This window comes from Nicotiana tomentosiformis, chromosome 5 (genome assembly GCF_000390325.3).
Source record: "Nicotiana tomentosiformis chromosome 5, ASM39032v3, whole genome shotgun sequence".
NCBI classification, from domain to species: domain Eukaryota; kingdom Viridiplantae; phylum Streptophyta; class Magnoliopsida; order Solanales; family Solanaceae; genus Nicotiana; species Nicotiana tomentosiformis.
Genome location: NC_090816.1, coordinates 76,685,245 through 76,708,196, shown reverse-complemented (window position 1 = coordinate 76,708,196; position 22,952 = coordinate 76,685,245). Strand labels below are relative to the sequence as shown.

Genomic DNA, 22,952 nt, shown 5'->3' with positions numbered 1-22,952 from the left:
CCCTTCTTTCTTTTTGGCATAATTCATACGATACAAACGAAACGAGCAAATGCACAACTTTCATAAATGACTCTATTCTTAGAAGTACTCGGGGTGTCTATGTTATTGATTCCCCTTTGTCTTATTATTACATCTTCTGTTCATGGGTCTCATAAAAATACGTAGTTGATAAAGTTTATCCGAAGGCATATTGATCTTATGATATTCCGAGAAATCTTATTAACGTATTTCTTATGCATTTCATTCATTTATACATGTACATTGACTCATGACCAGATGGTGTTATATACGCGTATATTATATGTATATGGGATATGGGAAAAGGTTACGGCATTATATACGCACCACCACCTGATCAGCTAGTATACGTTTATGATTTTGCCCACAGTGGCCGAGATGATATGATGGGATACTCTCAGAGGCTTGATGATGTTATGTACGCATATACATATGCATGACATCACATTTATACGCACGTGCATGACATTATAAATGTTTCAGCATTCACAAAGTTGTTTAGACTTACAAGTGGAATTCTTTACTCCACGTTTCTTTTATGTCTTTTATGTACTGATTTTCATGCCTTACATACTCAGTACTTTATTTATACTGACGTCCCTTTTGCCTGGGGACGCTGTGTTTTATGCCCGCAGGTGCCGATAGACAAGTTGAGAATCCTCCAAGTAGGCTATCAACTCAGTAGAAAGTGTTGGTGCACTCCATTTGCTCCGGAGTTGCCTATTTGGCCAGTATGATTTGGACATGTATTGATTGGTATGGTTGGGCCCTGTCCTGACCTTTATGACATTTATGTACTCTCAGAGGCTTGTAGACAGATGTCATGTATATGGATACTTGTATGGCCTTGTCGGCCTATGGTGTGAGTATACAAATGATCATGTCGGCCTTATAGGCCCGTATGTCATATGTATAAGTCGGTACATCACATTGGGTCGTCCTATGTAGAGTATTTCCCTCATGTTTTATTCTAGTTATCTCACGACAGCCTTTCCGGCTCATTTACCTATGATAGTATGATACGACATATACGTTACGTTGGTACTCGGTTGAGTAAGGTATCGGGTGCCCGTCGCGACCCATCAATTTGGGTCGTGAGTGCAACAATTTCCTTTCGCGATTTCTCTATAAATACAGCTTTTATGAAGTAACTAAGAACTACAATCAAAATCGATCAAGGAATTAGTGAGTTTTGACCTAATTTCAGCTACTTCAATGGCAAATTTACCGATTTTTATTCAGTATGGTGGCCGATGGAATGTGGACAACAGTATTGTAGATTACAATGCCGATGTTGTAGTAGTTACTCCAAATATAAGTTTTGAAGATTTTGTAGACGTGATTTCGAAACAACTTATGATAGATACTTCATTGAATGTTATTGAAATCAAATACACTGTCCAAAACGGTTCTCCACCAATAGTGATACACAATAATATGGGTGTATGTGTATATCTTGAGCTGGAAAGAAGCTCGGAATTTACAATGTATCCCCTTTGTATAACATCGAGTGAAAAGGATATGGATATGATCTACTACAATTCAAATTCTGTTGTGATTTCCTCAGAGTATGCACAAAGCTCAGTTATACAGGAGAGATACAATGGCGATACAATTAATATGATTGAGTTTGGGGATGGAGAAGACTGGTAGGATACAGAATCTGATGAAAATACAATAATAATTGACCCTCATAACATAGATGTATAGAAGGTCAAATTTATAAAGATAAGGCTACGATAGTCAAAGTCATGAAGCACTTGGTAGTAAAGGAAAAATTCCAGTTTAAGGTGCATAGATCAAGTGAAAGCAGGTATCAAAATATTTACTATATAATTATGTATTTCAATGTATATCGTAGTTGATGTTAGAAGCATAATTATGCAGAAAATAAGTTGCTGCTTGTAAGTCTGTGGTTGTACAGTTTTTAAGTTGTGGTTGTCACCGTGTAGTACTGTATAGTCATTGTATTTTTTCATCTAGTATTGTTAATGGCAGTGTGTATCACTAGATATCATTGTATTTCATGTCGCTCTGTTTATTGATGGAAAAGTTTATATCCTTTTCGTAGGTACTGCCTAGTGTGCATCAATAACAACTGTGATTGGTGTTTTAAGTCTTCGAGCCTGAAAATAGCAAAAATTTTCAAGGTCAAAAATTTTTGGAAACTGCACTCATGCCCGCTGAAAGACAGATCTTACGCACAACGTCAAGCTACTGCAAAACTCATCAACAGTCTTCTGATAGATAAGTATAAAGACCCAAAAATAATATACACTCCTAATGACATAATTGGAGACATGAAAAAGCAGTATGGTCTTCAAATGACATATATGCAAGCATGGAGATCGAAGGAATATGCAGTTCAACTACTGAGAGGGAACCCGAGCGAATCATATGAAAAGCTGCCAAGCTACTTTTATATGCTGGTTCTTACAAATCCTATGTTGGTGGTAAGTTTGAAAAAAATAGAGGAAGACTTGTTCATGTATGCTTTCGTTGCACTATATCTGTCTATAAAAGGATGGCAGTATTGCAAACCGGTTGTTGTTATAGATGGAACATTTCTTAAATTGACATACAGAGGAATCTATGAAATGCAGCGGCAATATTGTATCCACAAGTACCTCACTGTGTCTGCATATGGCATCTATGGAATAATGTAAAAAACAATTACAAGAAGAACCATTTGTAGCTCAAAGACATATTCTTTTCTATGGCCAAAGCATACACAGTTGAGAAGTTTGATTACTATATGGCAGAGGTAGAGAGAATTGATAAGAGGGTCAAAGATTACTTAATCAACGTTGGGTATGAAAGATGGTCTAGAGCACATTCCACTATCAATAGAACATTGACAATAACTTCAAACATTGCGGAGTCGATCAATGCAGCGCTCAAGGCTGCTAGGGAACTTCCAGTACTGCCTTTGCTGGAGTACATAAGGCAATTGATCGGACGATGGAACGTTACAAACCAAAAGAATAAAATAGAGTCATTTACTGATCTTGGAAAAAAATATGATACAATGCTGATGGACAATCTCGAATTGTCACATCGGATGAAGGTATGACTAGAATCTGTAGATATTTATTCATATAATATGTAACCATGCCGAATTCATGGATCTGTTATATCTTGAACCTTTTATGTGATTCTGTTAAACTAGTGTCCACCTGCACGGCACAGGGAGACCAAATTTATTAAAGCTAATGTTTTCTAATATTTATTGTTTGCACAAAAGCAATATTATAGTGGTCAAGTAATGGAGGGTCTTATCTCTATTACCCGAGGCTTCAGGTTTTTTGTTTCTTTTCAAAGCTGGTTGGTCTACCTCTATTATTTGTTTCTTCTGGGGCATGCAAGAAATTAGTCATTATGTAAGCAAATTGTTCAACTTTTAGGCGACTACCAGCATGTATATAAGGCTTTCAATTTAATGTAGCATCTATGCCTACCCCACTGCTGAAATATTGGGTGGTTTGACATGATATTAAGCTATTTTGAATCTTGTGGGCTCTCCAGTAAATGTGTTTTGAGGGCATCTGCTTTGTCACCACTAATGATAGTTGATAAATTTTATAGGTGACCCCTTCGACGAGTTACTTATATGCAGTACTTGACAAGGGTAAGCAGAGGATGGTATTCCTAAAAGATCGAACTTGCAGCTGTAGAAGGTTTCAGTTGGATGAGCTACCATGTGCACATGCTTGGGCAGTATTAAAATACAAATACATTGATCACATTGATTATTACTCGGTGTACTACACCAGAAAGTACCTATTGAAGACCTATGAAATTCTAATTTATCCGGTTCCTGATGAAAGCACATGGAAAATTCCTGTAGAAGTTCTAGATGAAAAAGTCTTGCCATCAGACATGACTAAATCAATAGGAAGGCCAAGGAAGGGGAGGTGCAAGCCAATATCTGAAAGGGAACGAGAAAGGTCGATTTCATATGGACAGTAGGGAGAACAAGATCACAACAGGAAAACTTGTAGAAATAATCCAAAGAGAGGATGAAATATGTCAAACTTAGAATACTTGTTATTTTACTTTACTAAATATCATAGAGATTTAGAAGAATCCAATATATCAAGAACTGTATCAATGCAGAATGTCATTTGAATTTTAGAAATAAATAAATATTTGATCTATCATTTAAAATCGTATTGCAAGTGTATTTTTTAAATTATACATCTGTTGATTAAAAAAAGGTTGTATCAACTATATATCATATTTGTATCTCTTGTGTATCACATATGTATCTCTGTGTATTAGTAAATTATACATCTGTTTGATTAAAAAAGAAGTTGTATCAGCTATGCATCATATTTGTATCATCTATGTTTCTCTTGTGTATCACCTATGTATCTCTGTGTATCGGCTCTTACTCATGTCTGTATTTGTGTAATAACAAAGCTAACTAATAGAAAACAGTCGTAGCAGCTAGAAAACTGTGCAAATAGTTTTAGAAATTTGCAAATAAGAGTGTGGCTTCACCAATACATATTTTGAAACCAAACAAACAGCAGAACTTATTGTGAAGAAACTAACTGTGCAGCAATCCAAAATGACTGTATCATCTATGTATCATGTGTGTATCATATGTGTATCATATCTGTATCATCTGTGTATCATGCGTGTATCTGGAAGAGACAGTGTATCACAAACTACCATATATTTTTCATATCTTGAATTCACAACACAAAATCAAGGAGAAAATACCAAAATAAACTAAACTGCAACACTCCAATATTTCACTAAAACTCATTAAACCTTTATAACAGAACAGACATCTCATTTGCCGTACAAATCTTAAAAGTATTCATAAAATTCAAACCCAAACAAATCTGAATGGTCTTACAATAATGACAACATAACAGAACACAATACAAAATGAAATTATTGAGTTCATCCTACAACAATGACAAAGGTAACTACTTCTTCCGCTTCTGCGACTTATTCTGTCGACCAATAATCTCATCATCACTTTGCGTGTTCAATTCCATCTTCTTTCTAGCATAATCTCACAAGAGAGCACCAAATCTGCGCTGGTGTGCATAGGCATTGAATATTTTAGGAGGCGTCTTGCCCTCAATGAAATACTCGGCAATCACTACAAAAATAGACATAACAACAATTATCAAACTGCAGAATCTAAAAACAAAACAGATTGTGTTGAAAGAAATTCATACGCTTCGACTTGTTGAGGCAGTCCTTCAACCAATTTTACATCAAAAGGGGTAATCAAGTCCTTTGATTTGTAGACACTAGTGCGTCAATTGATATCTTTTTTGTTTAAATAGAAATACGTATGCACGAAAAAATGAGGCAGCAACACAGAATACTTGTGCATTGTGTTATGAACTTTGGCTTGATGAGCAGCTCCACCGTGCATAGAGTCATACACATATATGCACCTATCCTTGAAGGACATCACAGCCATTATCCAATGCCATTGTTCCGCAATATTAATTGGCATTAAGTCGTGCTCGACAGTGTGCCATGGAACATTGGCATCCAAGACATACCCCTAAATATACTCTGCAATGACATATTTCAGATTGCACACTTCACTATCTCCATTTGTATCAATAAACACCTGCCACAACTCATTAATTTTCTCGTCGAAGTACCAATCTGTGGTGGTGAATGTTACATATAGGTCTTTGTCCCCTTCTTTCTCAAATAATAGAACAAAACATCAATGTGCTGAAACAAAACATAACAAATAATTAATCACTGAAGGCTCGTAAGCTTTAAGCAGCTACGCTTTTTCAAACTAAATTCATATAAAACAAAGGAAAATGAATGCTCACTACTTCTCTTGTGCGAGGCAAGATAGCAATTAATAATTTGTTCTAACACTGATCACGTGTACACTGGAAAATTTTTTTAAAAATAAACTGTAAAAGTAGCTTCTTACATACCGAATCATCCAAAGGCTGACCATTATATGCCAAAGTGTAAAACCATTTTTTGTCTTCAACATGATATACACCAAGATCATAAGCAGGATTGAGTTCACTAACATGGTTCTGGTAAATTACATTCCTGGTAACAGATATACACAAAAGAGATACAGTGATTTAATATAAAATAATGCTACAAATGACAATATATTAAAATATAAAACTACACAAAACTCAGAAGTTGGAAACATACTTCTTTCTGGACTTCCCTTTTTTGACCCACGCACAAATACATTCAACAAAGAGTTGTTAACGCCAGTTCTAATTTTGCTTTGAAAAGGATGCTTAACAGCATAAATTTATTTTTTTTCTTTCGCTGCAACAACACCAGTACTGGATTCCGAATCAAATACAGTAATGAACGGAGACTGCACGGCCTTTGCAGGACATTTCTTTCTTTTTTCCATTTGCGGCGAAACTTCAGGAAATAATTCAGGTTGGTACAGAACAATCTGAGATTCAGGAACCTCTTTCTCAGATTGTTCCTGCATCTCCCCTGCCGCCTCATCAACACTTGCAGTCACACAAACAACGCCAGTCTGAGATTCGGGAACCTTTTCTTTCTCTGATTCTGCCTCCAACTCCCCTGCCGCCTCATCTGCAGTCTCACCAATAGCGTCAGCATGCGCTACATCTGGTGTGAAAGTTATTTTAGCAACAAACATGTTAACTTTCACATCAGAAGGTTCTTCCATGATATTAACACCTAACTGATATGTTGCATCGAGCACAATATTGTTACGATGATGCGCACTGGTATCTCCTTGAGAATGTGGAACATCTTTGCCTCACTTCCACCGACCTATTTTTTTTAAAAAGAATCGAATTATCAAAAATAACAAAAAAAAAAGGGAAAAGTGCAGAATGCACAACTAAACACACCTTACAACCATCCATGTCAGCATCCTCATTGCCACCAAACTCCATATTGCTCACAAAATTATTATTGTCTTGACGAGCACTGGTGTCTTTCTTTGGATGTGCACCATATTTGTCTTCGCTTGCACCAAACTATTTTTAAAAAAAGGATACAGTAAGTTAACTAAAAAATAAAAGAAAATGCACAATGGAAAAGAAACACATACCTTGGAATTTATCAACTCAAAGACTTCCTTGAATTTATTAGAAACATATTCCATGAAGGACTTTAATTGCTTATGGAGCTACAAAAGGAAACAAATAAGAAAAATAATAGACTTTGTATATACATTTTTAACAAAACTTTCAAAAAAATATATAAAAAACCAATACAAACCTGTTTAATTTCATCTTTCAACTTCTGCAACTCACGGTCATAATCAACAGATTGGACACCCGACGCCTTTTTTGGTGGGACAGGCTCATTAATCTGTTTCGGGGGTGGCGTGACAAAACCATCGCTATCATCAATAGGAAGTTTTCCCCTGTTACGTGATGTCAAATATTTCTGATACTCATCGTTAACTTCAACAGGCAAAATAAATCTCTTTAGCTCTTCAGTTGTAGGAGAAATATTTTAAAACCGCAAATGTAACAAAAAGTGCTTCAGTCCTAGATGTATCAAAGACGTATAAAAACTGTATATTTGATGTATTACAATGAATTACAGTGTATCATATATGTATAACCCATCAATACATAAAAGCTGGCACCTTATTCCCTATGTTGTTGAAGAAACCAGTAGAGAAGTCCTCACGTGTTGGCATGTCTGTCATTTCCCAATTCAATATGCGTGGTATATGATCTCCAACACGAACAACAAACTTTTTATCAACTATAGTGCAACATTCATGGAACCAGACCTGTAGTGCAAGAGAAAATCCACCAATCCTATAAAACTCAGACTTTCCCCTCAACTTGTCCCTCACCGACTTCATTAAAGCTCGAAACGCAATCTTACCCCAGGGAAAGGACACATACACACCACTCTCGACAAGATGAAAATCACGTTTACTTATAAATGTCTTCTGAGCCTGAGTGGACATTATAAATGTGTTTATAAAATAAATTATTGCAATCTTAATTGCGTCTTCATCAGACTGCCATTTCTTCTTCTCAAAACAATCAATAAGCGACTTCTTTGACACCGCTTCAAAACCAGAAAAATAAGTATCCACCAACCTATTGGGTCAACTGAAGTTACCCTCAACATGTTTATTGCCACAACAGTTTAAACCACTTACAACACTAAATTCTCGAAGACCAAAACGTAAAACACATTCGTCATTCAATTTCACATAAAATTGATCACACTTATCTTGAACCAACTCTCTAAGCATTAAAGAACGAATCAGTTGTGCCTGGATAGCAACTCGAGGTAAATCAAGAAAATAGCCAAAACAGTTTTCCCTAAACATCCAAAGCTGGACATTAGTCAACTTTGACTGTAAAAATGATACGATGTCCACATTAGTGTATGATGTCCAATGAGTAACAGGAAAAGGCTAGAAGATTCAACAATAGAAAAAATATAACTGAAATTGTATGTACCTTATAACTTTTTCTGTCTTTTGAACCTTACTTTTTTTTAGTTGGACACACAAATTCACTTTGTCCTCCAACGGCACGTTTTCTCTTACGTTCAACATCATCCATTCTAACTCTTTTGCTCTTCTTTTTCTCAGATTGTCCAACAACATCCTTTCGAGATTCTAACACTTTAACATTGTCGGAACGATTTTGTCTTCCCATATTTCGTTTATCAATCGATTTCTTAACTAAAACTGGGGTTGAATGAGGAGATAAACTCATCGACCTAGTTTCTCTTCTCATGTTGCTCGATTTCTCAATTGAAACCGACTTTGAATAAGGTGATGAACTCATCAAACGAGTTTGTCTTGTCATATTGCTCTGTTTCACAATTGAAACTAGGTTCAATGAAAAAAAAATTAAAAAAAAATTATACGAACAAACGGTTACAAAATTTTGTGAAGAAATTGATACAAAACTCAACCAAAACTAACAAAATCATCTATAACAGATACATACGATGAACTCTAACTAAACAATTGTCACAAAAAGCCTAAAAAAAGCAACATCGCTTCTCCAAAAATACGTGCAATCCAAAAAAATATACAAAACAAGAGATTTTCTATTCCAAATTACTTGGAAGCAGACGAAAATAACCGCAAATGTATCTTATTTTGTCGTCAATTTCAGCAATTTTAGTTCAATTTAGCAAAAAATCGCATATATATATATATATATATATATATAGAGAGAGAGAGAGAGAGAGAGAGAGAGAGAGAGTGAAAACTTAGAGAAGAGAACGGTGTCTGTATTACAAAAATAATGGATACAAAAAAACTGATATTAATTGAAACTATTTGGGCCCAAAATGACATTTGGGCCTTTTTTAGTAGATATTTTGTTATGAGCTATTTTTGGTTGGGAAAGTTTATAGAGTGACAGTTTGGGTAATTTTCCCTTGTAAAAACTCAAATTGAGATTCCTTAAGTTTGGTAGACTAGAAATTCTCCCAAAAGTGATTATATTCAAGAAGTCATGGATAATATGGATATCCATATTATCCGCCTCACCCATATCCGACCTGACCCGTCCGTTTGCCACCCCTATTAACAACTAATAAAAAAAAATGGGCTCATTAACAGCTAAAAGGTATACCCATGAAGTTGACTATATATAAAGCGTTCAAACAAGACTATCCAAAAGATGACGAACCTGGAAATATAGAACAAAACTTTGAATGCCCAGAAACTAGTACAAAATACAATATATTGCATCTTCTTGTTGGTTCTGAATAATATGAAACATCCTCAATTTTCTGCCTAACTGCAAAAAATGCCTCTACTAAAAGAACAATACAAGGAGTTATTAGCACCCTATGACACAACAGAATGGTCAATTTATCTAGCCTCCATTTGTGCCCCTCAGCAATCAACAACTGCAAACTGAAAGAATTAAGGGAAACAGCCCTAACTCTAACAAAAAAGGGCCTGAATTGTCTACTTCTCTCTTGTAGTGTTTATTCACATCAGTATGTGAAACACCATTATATTAGTAGGGACCCATGGGTGGCATACCAAATGGAGGCATGGGAGGCATTCCCATTCCACCCATTGGAGGTGGTGGTGGTGGAGCAAAGCCTCCTCCCATACCCGGTGGAGCAGGCAAAGCCAGGGGCAGCAGCTGTGCATACATATTCTGCAACCAAAATGAGAATAAGGTTAGCAATGGCTTATTTACAACATGATGTTGACCTTATCAAAAGCTTTAGCAATGTTGGTTATGTTCCAGACCATAAAGCAGTAAACTAGCAATTGCTTGCTATATAGATTACACAATGAATACCTGCTGCTTCATAACGTCCTTCTCTTCATTCTCTTTGGCTTTTGCTTCATTTTGAGCCTCAATTTTATCTTTTATTAGCTCATCAACCTTGCCAGTGTATTCGCGAATAAACTGCAAAAGAGACAGAGAGAGAGAGCTCCAAATCAGAAACTAGTTGCAGGTTACACTAGATATCAACAAGCAATAGAAAATCAGTAAACTGAAGCAGACAGCAAAACGATTACCACAAATGATATAAGCTAGGACATAATAATGATATGGCATGCGAGGCATCTTTATATTTCTGATATTTGCCCACATCATAGTGAACGACTATAAACAGGAAATAATCAGGAATAGAGCTCCAGAAGAGATGCATAAGAATATCATGTGAAACAGACCCAAGGGAAACACAAACCCCCCTTTTCTATTTTTTTGGTAAGTACAGATTGGTTTTTCTAGAATGAACCAGACATCCTTGTAACCCTGGCAAGGATAGGCTGCAAGGATGCACTAGCATACACATCCATCAGAGTTAAAGGGCTAAATGTCCAGAAGGACAATGAATGGATAAGAATTTTCTCCTTGAAAGAAGATAAGCAAGCACACACATACACACAGGCTTAGGACAGAGAGTCAGTGTGTAACCTGTAACAGGTACGGGAATGCAAAGTCGATCATATTATTCATCCACGCAAGCTCAAGGGCAACATCCGGGCTAATCAAATCATAACAAACAAACAGGCACGATGCAAAGCATTCTTTCTTCCCCTGCAAGAGCATATAACAAGAATTTGAAGCTTGAACCCACTTTCCATCAATTTTGTATAATATTTAAAGATAAACAAATAGCCAAAACTCACAATTTTCAGATATCAGTTATTACAAGTTAGACATGCATTAACCAATGCAAAAATAAATGCTCTCCAAGTTACGTAGACTTTTCCAGACCAGAAATAACACTTCCAAGTAAAATATGACCAATTCTCCTGAATCTTTCCCAAGCAATAAATACATTATGCATCTGGCACTCCCAAATTTATCTCCACTACCTTTTCCTTACCATGAGCTGATTCTTTCATGTTCTAAGAAATTTTCTTTTTGACGAATTGGTTGGAGTTCTTGGGTGTCCTCCAACACTATATACAATTGAAACCCCAAATACGTCAAGATCATCTTCGCCAGCAATACTATTAACTTTTTCCATTTTCTGTATTCTCACTAACCCTTTTCTGTTGGTTTGTTTTTGTCTGTGTGTGTGTGTATGGTGGTGGTTGTGGGTAGGGGGGGGGTATGGATGATTTTTACCACAGTTACCTGTTCAATGAAATAAACAAGCAAATCTTCAGCAAGTTCACGATCCCCGGATTGTGAGGCAGTCTCCATTGCATCTTTGTAAAGATTATCTTTCTTCGACAAAGCACTGGATTGCTTCCATCGACCAGCCCTTTTATAGATATAAGCAGCAACCCGCCTCATCTCAAGAAGCTCATGTTTCTCTATCTGCTCACTCAGCCAAAGAGAAGTGGAATTATTATCAGATATCTGATAGATACAATGGAAGGCAACTTGGTGAAACTATCCTTTACCTTCTGCGCAAGGCCAATCTGGTCAAAGTTATCATGCAAATCAACTGATTCACGTAATCTATCATAGTCTTCTTCTTCAACATAAATCTCATTAAGGGCCTCGTTGACAGCAGAAACATTGTTACTTTGAACAGCAATCATGTAAGGCTTCACTAGGCGAAGATGACCAGCCTGTTATCCATCACAACAGAAAAAGATATAAGGAGAAAAGGAGGGGTTAACATCAAACAATCTAATCCAACAATCCTTGTAAGTAAATAAGGCTTCTAGGAAAGCGAGACCTTTCTCATTATGTCGACTACACGGGTGTGGTCCACCCTAAGTGCAAGAACATTTAAAAGATCATTGATAAGATCAGGATGCTCTTGCAAATAGAAATGGACGGCCTTGTAATAAAGCTCCACATTAGCAACTTTGACAACAATATCTTTGAACTGCATATGATCCCAAGCATCCGGAGAATGATTCATGACAGTAGTGGCAGCATTGTCAAATTCATCATATTGGATATACAAATATGTAAGTTCTTTCCAGTGTTGATGCTCATCACAGGCACGGATAAGCTTGGGAATGTTGAGACGGGTGGAAAATAACTTAATGTGTTCCATGAGCTTCTCGTAACGGTATCTGGCATAAAGGACGCCAAGTTCTGTGAAAATACCCATATGGGCACGCTCCAAACCCAGCCCACTCTCCATAAGGGAGATCAATTCATTGAAACATCCTCTGTTTTGGTAATATTCACTCACTTCCTCCAGATCATCCACCTGCCAAAGCAAAAGCAGATACAACCTTTCAACAGTATTCCAGGTAATCTCAATGCAATTTAAATAAGAATGTTGACACAGAAATATAAACAAGGATCCCTGGTCAGTAACTTATGAAACACAATGCTAAGTTACCTGTACGATAATGTTAAGCCCACAAATCTGAGCTAAGCGGAACTCTTCAGCGTCAACACAAGCAAAGCAGACTTCTTTCCACGTTTTTGCACTATTTGCTTTACGCGCTGCATCAACAGCACCTTGGAACTGATTTAGCTTCACAAGTGTACTAGCCAACTTGGCCCAGTTAGAAATAAAAGCAAATATGATCTTTGCAGCCTCATATAAGGCTTCATCATACAACCGGTCACCAACATTCGGTAGATTAGCAACATTTGGCATGAGAATGAACTCTTCAATGTCGCTCAATCGATCTATTTTAGCATATGCATAGATTAGTTCACTGTCAACCTTAGGCTCTTTTGACTTCTGCCTTACCATCAGCAGATACTTCACCAAATCATGGTAAACATCCGCATCCTCTGCAGCACGAATGACATCCAAAAATTGGGTGGTATCATCTGCACGAATAAACGACTCAATAGCATCACTGATTAATCCTTCTCTCAGTTGAGCTTTAGCCACTTGGCTCCAAACAGCATCTTCTTCAACTCGGAAGGCAAACTCCACAGCCCGATTTATATCGCGGATATTATCTAGCAGAACATTGGCAGCCTGGACATTCAAATTGAACTTCTTGAAGATTGCAAATGCTTCTTCATAAAGTTGGGCTTCTACAGCTACCTCCCCTACTGCAGGTCCATCAAAATTATCAAGCCTGTTGATATAGTCCATAACTCTTGAAGGATCAGCTTTAATGGCTGTCAAGATAAGCAAGTTTTGCAGATTAAAGTTCCCACTGAATGCAGAGTTCTGGAGCACAATCTTTTCAAGAAGCTCAATCAGTTCATGCGGAAGATCGGCAGTCATGAAAGCTTTAACAGCAGCAGAAACTTGTTCTGGGCTTTTGCTCTCAGACAGAGCAGTGGAGACAACTTGATCAATAAGCTGCCTTCTGAACTCGTTTTCAGGGTTAAGAACCTTCTCCCAAAGGTCAGCATCCATCCTCTCAACGACATACCTAAAAAGATTAGGACAATTTGGTTTGTTCTCCTCTAGACATCTGACAAATCAGCAGTTACAGAACAACTAACTACACGAATAACAAACCTGGCTTGCAGTTTGAACAAAGAGTTCTTGTTTGTTACATTGATAAGTTCATCATCACAGTTCCCTCTCCGATATGCAACAACAGCTAGGGTAGGATCGCGCTTCTCACAATATTTACCCACAACATGTGAATCATAATATGGATTGGTCGTCAGGAAGTGCTCCGGGTTATTGTTGCTATCTATGATGATCTTACCCAGAGCATTGTGTACATGCACATCTTGGCTTCCTTCACTCACAAGATGTTCCAAAAACTGAGTAAGCAGTCGGAGGCGGTTCCTGACAACCAAGAGCAAAAGCTTAACATGCTGTAGTTTACCGAGACCAACTTTAAAATAACTGTACCAGATATAAAAAATAAAAATAAAATTTAAAAAAAAAAGAACCTCTTTTCACATTCATCCACAAGTGGCTCAACAGGAAGCAGAGAACGAACGGAAAGGATCAAGCCTTTAATAAAATCCTCAGGACACTCATCATCCAATAACTGTCCCACAACTAAAGGAGCGTTTCCTGGGTTGACCTATACAACGGCAGATAAAAGTTCGTAAGTCATATTTGCAAAAACTTCAATAAATCAAGTCGTACACAGAAATCATACTGACCTTTTGGACATAACCTTCAATGTACCGTAGCATATTGTTGGTATAGAGGTAGTGTGTGAGATCAGGAACAAAACCAAAGCGGTCACAAACATTAATAAGAGGCCGAGCATCGGGAAGTTTGGCTTCCATCAAGAAGTTCTTCGTCTTTTCAGGGTCATAGAAGTTTGATTCTCTTGTGACGCGCTCAACCTCCTTGATTTGTCCGGTCCTGGCAGCTGCCTCAATATATTTGAAGTGAATATCAGGATCCTCACTGCAGGAAATAAAAAATGAGTGGTTGACCAAGCCAGCCAAAATATCAAAACAAGTGATTGATAAAAGTTAGCAAAATGTCAAGATGTCCTCTCCAAGAATACGTACCTGGAACTCAAATATGATCCCAAGAAGAAGTACAACCCATCATAAGACTTGAATTGCTCAAAAAGCTTTATGCAGGCATCAACACCCAACTGCTCACAATACTCTTTTGCAACCTGCAATACCACATGGCACAATCAGATATGTTGCTATGGGTATGGTTTGTAACAAATTAGGGCAGAAAAATAAAACTGCAATCACAAACAACTATAAAGAAAAAAAAAGGATTTTATTGATAAATATTGCGAGTTACAACTCTGTTTATCCCTTGATTCTTCCTCCGGATTGTTATTCGTGATTCGAGGGCTGGATCAGCATATTCTCGAACGTAGGATAATGCGGACCTCTATGAATTATTTGATCTCCGTGAAAGTCGATCATTGTGTGGATGTTCTTCTTGAAGTATTTGATTATCAAGAAGAACATCTATAGATCACGATATTATTTTATGCCTTGACCCCTTTGTGAATATCCCGAGAATTTATGGGATTTTCTTAGATGACCTCAATTTGCGAGATGCTTTCAAAGGGAATACATAACCCTTTTTTATAGGAGCAACCTAGGGTTAGAGTAGAGTATATGCGAACCTAGGGTTCGAGGGCTGGATCAGCATATTCTTGAACGTAGGATAATGCGGACCTCTATGAATTATTTGATCTCCATGATAGTCGATCATTGTGTGGATGTTCTTCTTGAAGTATTTGATTATCAAGAAGAACATCTATAGATCACGACATTATTTTATGCCTTGACCCCTTTGTGAATATCCTGAGAATTTATGGGATTTTCTGAGATGACCTCAATTTACAAGATGCTTTCAAAGGGAATACGTAACCCTTTTTATAGGAGCAACCTAGGGTTAGGGTAGAGTAGCCTCCAAAGTTAGAGTTTTTGAGAGTAGCCTCCAAGCAACCCTAATAGACTCCTAGAATTGCAGGAGTCTTCTCGTAGTATCTTGAATTTAGGATTTTGCTTGATCCGTTAAAATTTCGATGTCTACGGGTATGTTACACAGCCCAGAAAATAACAATTTCATATAATGTAAAAACAAGCTCTGATCGCATGATTCAGGAATCTCTAATTTAATTCCAGCACACAGACTTCGGTGCAAAAACATATAACAAACCAAAATGAGCACCTGAACAATTATTTGGAGGTTGCCTTTGATATTGATCACTAGGAGGTCTTTCATGCACTCAAGAGCCCATTCACGCGAAAGAGTCCCAAAGAACTCAACCAGAGCCTGAGACAAACAATATAGTTAAGTAAAAGTCCACACTCTCCAAAGAACAAGTCAATGTAATCTATAGAGCATAACAACCTGAGGCTCAATCGCATGTGTGTTCACAATGACACGCTTGATATCAGGGAGCTCAGAATAGTGCTGCAGAAATAATACACCAATTAACCAACTTGCAGTCAGATGAAAGTAAAGGCAAATGCGGAAAACCATTCAACCTGCAGAGCCCGCACATAAAGACCAGCTTTTTCACAAAGTTGAGCAATTCGAGGTCGATCATAGTGACTGAACATTCCATTTGCTAATATAGCATCTGCTACATTGGGGAAAGTCACAAGATTGATTTCCAATACCTGTGCAGTGGAGACATTAAAATCTAAACAAAATGCAAAAACAGCAAGATGTCCTACAGAAGAGAAAAGAAACCTTAGTCTGCAAAAAACCATGTTCTGGAAGGTTAGGTTTCAGAACATCCAACAAAAATGCTGTTGCTTCGCGGATCAAGTTCCTCTGATGACAAGAAAAAAAGAGAGAATCCTCATCAGCTATATGTTGCACCCAGTAGAAAATGGTAAAAAAATTCTAAAACACCTAGTTTAAAAGCCCATAACAGGGAGAAGATTGGAATGAACTGTGTCAGCATAACAGTAAACAAGCATTTTGACATCATTAAGAAACCAATTAACCTGGAGAAAAAGGTCAGTGATTGTATTATAATCAACTGGACAACCTCCCTCCATTTGGGACATCATGAGTGCAAAGTTAACAGCTCCCTGCATATACAGCCACAATTATTCAAATTAATCCACCAACAAAGCACCATCTGGAGAAGTTGTGTTGATTTTTGCTTCAAGAAAGAAGCATTTTTACCAACATGAGAGCAGAATATCAAAGAGATGTCTAAAGATGAAAACAATCAAAGCAATTGTTTTCTCCATAAATTATGGGCAGGTGAAATCCGAAAGTGTCTAAGATTCAAAACTATTGACTTCCAAATGATGGGAAAACTATGTAATCGCATGAAGCTTGCAGAGAAAGATGGGAAATTGACAATTTATGAATTTTGATAAACCACTCTCTACATACCTGAGGATCAGATCGAAGAATTGTTTGCAGGAGGAACAGATAGTCAGGTGTATATCCAACCTATATCAACAAACAACTTTTCTAATTACCAACCTCAAATACACTTCATAGAAACGCTTGGACTGTGTAAAACATACATGGCAGCTCAGGCCAAATAAAAACTTTACGTGATGACATCAGCAAAAATGCTTCACTAACCTGTTTGGAATATATCAGAATCTTGTCAAACTCCCTGCGCTCAGCAAAAGCAGCGACAACTTTTGGAGTTGCTCTTGCTTTGATGTATATCTTCAAGGCAAGGTCATTATCAACAGTCTACATAAAAAAGTTTGCAGCTGCTGTCAGCACCTTAGGCTATGTAAAAGAGAGAATCGATTGAAGTGGTGAACAGAAAAACACTAGTTATGTTGAATTCTTGTTGAATTCAAAGATTAACCTTCACAAGGTCGCCAAGATCCTCACTGCACTCCAACTTATCCTCAGCTAACCAGTTCTCCAAAAGGTTCTTCTTATTTTGGTTGACAACAAGGCGTGACAGTTCTAATGACTCAAAAGCATTGAGCTTCCCTTTTGTCAAAAGTGTCCCAAAGTACTGCAAAAGAGGAGGTGTTTGCCCTGGTTGAACAGGAACACTCTGCAACAAGACGAAAAGACACATAAATACAATGTGCATAATTTGCACAATAAGATGAGGAACAATCAGTTTATTCTTGAAACTAGACCTTGATGAGCAATAAAAATTGAGGGAACAAAATCATTACCTGAAATTTGGCAATAGTATCAGGCGTCCGGAGTATGCCCTGAGGTGATTCAGCAGCAAGCTCAGCAGCCTCTTTGTACTTGGTTTGAGCAAACAACTCTTGAAACCGCTGGACGACCTGAGACAGAAATAAATAGATATAAGACCATTGTAAGAAACAGACAGCAACATAATTCCCCCATGTTGATTCCATCAGAGTCAACAGCTTCTGACAAGATTGTCAACTGCTGACTGCTGACAACAAAAAGGGATTAGCCTCGTCAAATCTAGTCCTAGCAGATGATCGCAATGACAATCTATTTTAGTACTTCTCAATTTAGAGAAGGAAGAGTTTCAAGAACAAAAACCAAGCTGTAGAATGAACTAGTTAACAGTGTTAGAGAGTTCTACAGGAAAGAGATCCCGTACACCTAAAGAAAAGGGCAGAATGCCCTCCCATCGCAAAAATCATTTCAGAACAATGATATATCGAGAATAATATATCCACTTACCAAATTCTCAGCACCTGGAAGGTTTCCTCTTTTAGCAAGATTGACAGCAAGCTCCAGATTGTTCAACTGCAACATGTGTACGAATTTGACAGCTTACAGGATTCATCCTCAATTTACACTTCCAGAAACAAAATTGTAACAAAATGTGTGGTCGCAGAATGCAAAGAAAATAAACATACTTGGCCACTGATAAAAGGTATAATAGTTGTTTCATTTACTGTGGCTAGCAACACTTGGCCTCGCCTGTTGACGGCATAAAACCCACCAACTGACGAAGCTTCAGCTGTCAGGAAAATAGGGTCTGGGCTAATCCTATTTCTGTAAACTGCAGTAGCTGTTTCCAGGTCATAGACAAAAAGAAGCCCAAGCTTTGTGATGACAAAAATTAAACTATACTTATGAGATATCTGCGAAAGAAACGGATAATTGTGTCACAAAAAAACTGAATTTAAAATACAAAAACACAAGACAAAGCGACAGACCCCAGAAAGGGAAGGCAACTGTTACCTGCATGGCAACTGGGAAATCATCAGCAAAATCTGGAGGGAAGAAAAGATCCGCCTGTTTTTTTGTAAATGAGGGTTTCCCTGCAAATATTTATCACATTAAAAAAAAGGAGGAAGTTATATCAGGCAATTCTCACCACAATGTTAGTAATAACTGTCAAGGTTAAGAAAGTGGGGAAAGGAAAATAGGACACGTCATATTAACCTGGCTGGGCTCCTAGCTCAATGACATGCAACTTTGATACAACCTGTCCAGCATTCAAGCTTCTCGTGGCAAAAGAAATGAGTATGGAATCCCTATCACTTTCAGGTACCTGATTAAAGCACACAGCGGTCACAACAGGAAAACAAGGAAGCAATGCCAGGAAAAGAATTAGCAAATTGTATGGAGGAGCTTTTCTCACTCTGAATGATGCAAATGATGCAGCGTGTGCCTCGAGGGATTGACTCCGTTGCTGATCAACTGAAAATAGTTGCATATTTCCTTTGACCAGTTGGGGCCTCTAATGATATGGAGGAAAATGGTAAAGTCAAATGACGAAAGAGCATCTCCTTTGAACACTGAATTGGAGAAATCATCAAAACAGTAATGTCTACACCTAGAACACATTTCAATGAAAGTTTAAAAAGCCAGTTGTTTGAGCTTTAAATTGGTGTGGAATAAACCTTGTTAATATCATAATTTGCAGCCATTCATCAACATAGTCTAGTGCATATAACAGATGGGCCACCTTTGGCCAGGTTGCGCTGCAGCTGAAAGCATCCAACATTCAGGCAACAAAAGTACTGTGTAATACCAGTACTATGGCCAAGGCACTAACATGCAAGTTTCCTTTTCGTACAATACCGTAATAGAGATTGAGAATGACATACAATCAGCAAGTTATAAAACAAAAAAGAATTAGGGTAGACGGAGCAACGCAGAAACATTACATAATGAAATGATTGAGAAAAAGTAACACAACATTAAAGCCTCATATGACCTTTCCTGGCTTTTCCCTCGTTGATTATACTTTGGGAAGGGGTTAGATGATAAAAACAAAGTCTGCTATCAAAATAAAACATCAAAACTATCATTATCAGTGCAGGTTAACAACATTACACACCTCCGGTGAACCTGGGGCAATACCAATCAAAACCAACCATTTCTCTGAAGGATCACAACGATAATTGATTATTTGGTTATTGGCTAGGTTGGCTGTTCTATCAAACATCTTTACAGGCTCAGTATCACCTGATAAAGACAATACGGACATCTTAAAGACAGAGAACACCAACCATCATTCCAAAAGAATGGCCATAAAAAGTAATGAACACAAAATTAGACCTTTATCCACTCAAACAAGTGGAACAAAAATTGGTAAACATTATCAGTGGAAAGGGGAACTGTCTCACCTTCAATTGGCCAATGATAGACTGAGGTTTGTGTGACAATTCCTATAATCTTCGGGGTAATCCACTTCCAGAAAACAACCTAAACATAACACGCAATGAGAGTTATATCACAATCAAAATCCCCAAAGAATGCAACAAACTAATATTAAATAATAAAAAAAGAATTCATGGGGATATTTATTACCTGCTCGGGCATCTGATGTGACTTCATTTTCTGCTTTGCCTCAATATTAAAAATTTGTAAGTGATCTTGAGTAGTTCCTGGTACTTGAGCTTCAAGAGGAGAAAGAAGACAGAATTGCTTCATCAAGAAACGTATTTTAACGAAATCCAAAGTGGAAGAGCTGTCCCATCAGCTTATAATTTCCTCTTTGCCACTTATAAGACGTATATGGATGAAGGAAAACAAGATCCCCAGTAATTCAATGCTTCGCCATTGAATTAAAAAATTCTTTGAAGAAAACAACAAAAAAATCCACCAACCCTTTAAGCAATGGAGGTAAACAAAGTAACGTGGTAAAAGTGATTTGTCCAAACTACAGCGGATTGGTCCTCATTTAGAAGTCAACGTACCCAGAGCGCCATTAGACAAGATATATATGTCTTGGATGAAGATTTTATGAACATTCAATTCAAAGATCTCGATGTTCTACTTAAGCTAACAACTGCAATAGCCACTATCATATTGACTTTGTCTCGACTTAAATGCAGTCAGAGGCGGATACACGATTTGAAGTTTATGAGTATTGGATTCTTGCCCTTTTGAGTTATGGGTTCTAAATTAATAATGTGTACGTATTAAGGATTCGGGCCAAAGCTACTGGGTCAGCTGAATCCATACCGTCAACTCTACATCTGCCTCTGAATGCAGTAGTCATCAGAGACCTAAACATATTCCATAATCGCATTGTTTCCTCTAGATGTTAAGCCGTGTTATCAAAGGCACGCTTAAGCCCGGAAGCGAGGCTCAAAACATGTTGAGCGCGTCCCCTCGCTTAGCGGGCGCTTCAGTGTTGTCATCAAGACTCTAAGGCATACTTTTCCTTGCCAATGAGCGTAATACTGAAGAGGCGACGTTAAACAATTGATATTTTACTTTATCGTAAATTTTTTCAATTTCATTATCCATATATTTGGTATTCATGCTTATAGATATTAGTCTTGGACTACACATACATATTTGTAGTTTTTCTCCATTTGCGCCGTTCTTCATTAAAGTTCACGCTGTATTTGCGATTTGCGCTTAATGCCTGAACAGTCCTTAGAGTTTTTTTGCACTTTTCGCCTTTGATAACACTGATGTTAAGAATCAAAGACATTTTGCAGATAAAACTTCATATATACACGTTAAATTATATTGTTTGACTTTTTTACTGAAGCTTCAAATTTCTTTCACATTGATAATAAAAAGTTTTTTAGTATGAATAACCAAACAAACTGCCGTCGGTTAATTCGTATAGCATCAGCAATTCAAGCATCCCAACTGCAAGCAAATCAATTACTCTAGCCAATGATAGAACGAACATTCAGTAAGTAATCTAAAAGTTTCCTCAGCAAAGATACAATTATACCTTTTAGAGCCAAAATTCTGGAATTGGGATTCATAAGAGCAGAGTCAGCAGTAATAGGGCGGCGCAAAGGCTGCATTGGCATATTCATATCAACAATCACCACACTATTTTGTGGTGCCGTCTCTCGAACACATATATACTTGTCTGATTCCATGGTAACATTTGTGAATGTGATGAACTGCGGGTTCACCCCTATACTTGACAACTGCAACACCAAGTCATATAATAACCAAATTTCAATCCAAAATTTTACACTTAGCAAATTCAACATAATGTCATAATTTAGGTCGCAGATCCAGATCTGACAATTAACTAAATACCAGAGACTAAAAGAGTAGATAGAACGATACAATTATTAAAAAATGCGAGGAAGAGAAATTAGAATTGATTACTGTAAGGGCCTCTTTCATAGTGATCGGAGCATTAGCAGCCGCCATGATGGAGATCTGCGAGACTAAGGAATGGGCCGATTAGGTACAAGGGAGAGGAGATTTTAAAAAAAGAAACCCGGGAACCCTCCGAGACGAAACGTACAAGGGAAAAGGAGATCGAGAGAGCGAGAGAGAGAGAATACAGAGGGGTAGAGGGTTCTTCAAATCGAAAATGCGTTGGTGAAGCACTGGGCTTCTGTATTATAGTTAAAGGAGTGGCGTGTCTAAAATAATGTTCAACGATGGGGAAGGTGGAATCTTGGGTTGCCGAGAAATAAATTGTTGAATTCTACCTAGAGTATGTCCCTGTCTGTGCATCTATGAAAAATAAAATAAAATAAAATATCTGAAATTGATGAAAAGACGTTAGGTGTTACTTCTACTATTATATATAAGAGAGGATAACAGCCGACGGTCAACATGCTTTGGCACATAAAGGGCGTTTTAGTAATTTCAGTTAAAATATAGCAATATAATTGCTTTATTTTACCGTAATTTAAACCTAATCTTTTAAGTGATTTGACTAAATTGCCCCTAGGCTTATTTCATCAAACATCGCCACGCTTCTACACTCCAATCCCTCACGTGAGCCTCAACGTCCCACCCCACCCAACTTTCTTCCTAATAGTTGAGTGATGCACCTAGAAGTACCATTTATCTTTCTC

General features: G+C 37.4%; 2 protein-coding genes across 3 annotated transcripts; one reads left to right on the top strand and one right to left on the bottom strand.

The window, feature by feature from the left end:
• Nucleotides 1-2,734: 2,734 nt before the first annotated feature.
• LOC104105388 (uncharacterized) lies at nucleotides 2,735-3,987 on the top strand. Its single transcript, XM_009613678.1, has 2 exons — nucleotides 2,735-3,085; nucleotides 3,604-3,987. The coding sequence occupies exons 1-2, from the start codon at nucleotides 2,735-2,737 to the stop codon at nucleotides 3,985-3,987; spliced, it is 735 nt and encodes a 244-aa protein (XP_009611973.1).
• A 5,703-nt stretch (nucleotides 3,988-9,690) lies between these two features.
• Nucleotides 9,691-22,647, bottom strand: LOC104105387 (clathrin heavy chain 1-like). Of its 2 annotated transcripts, XM_009613677.4 has the most exons (30): nucleotides 22,249-22,647; nucleotides 21,857-22,061; nucleotides 20,470-20,558; nucleotides 20,286-20,364; nucleotides 19,997-20,124; nucleotides 19,295-19,393; nucleotides 19,096-19,204; nucleotides 18,892-18,971; nucleotides 18,564-18,791; nucleotides 18,385-18,450; nucleotides 17,895-18,011; nucleotides 17,570-17,767; nucleotides 17,332-17,448; nucleotides 17,134-17,193; nucleotides 16,734-16,820; nucleotides 16,474-16,557; nucleotides 16,266-16,400; nucleotides 16,129-16,191; nucleotides 15,946-16,050; nucleotides 14,811-14,923; nucleotides 14,451-14,703; nucleotides 14,232-14,368; nucleotides 13,846-14,124; nucleotides 12,754-13,756; nucleotides 12,133-12,618; nucleotides 11,852-12,022; nucleotides 11,580-11,765; nucleotides 10,911-11,033; nucleotides 10,284-10,394; nucleotides 9,691-10,136 (listed from the first exon to the last, which is right to left on the bottom strand). In XM_009613677.4, exons 1-30 carry the CDS (start codon nucleotides 22,291-22,293, stop codon nucleotides 9,990-9,992), a joined length of 5,103 nt encoding a protein of 1,700 aa, XP_009611972.1. In that variant the 5' UTR covers nucleotides 22,294-22,647; the 3' UTR covers nucleotides 9,691-9,989. The 2 variants fall into 2 exon arrangements, with proteins under 2 accessions (XP_009611972.1, XP_070031108.1); XM_070175007.1 differs by lacking the exons at nucleotides 19,997-20,124; nucleotides 20,470-20,558; nucleotides 21,857-22,061; nucleotides 22,249-22,647.
• Nucleotides 22,648-22,952: the final 305 nt, after the last annotated feature.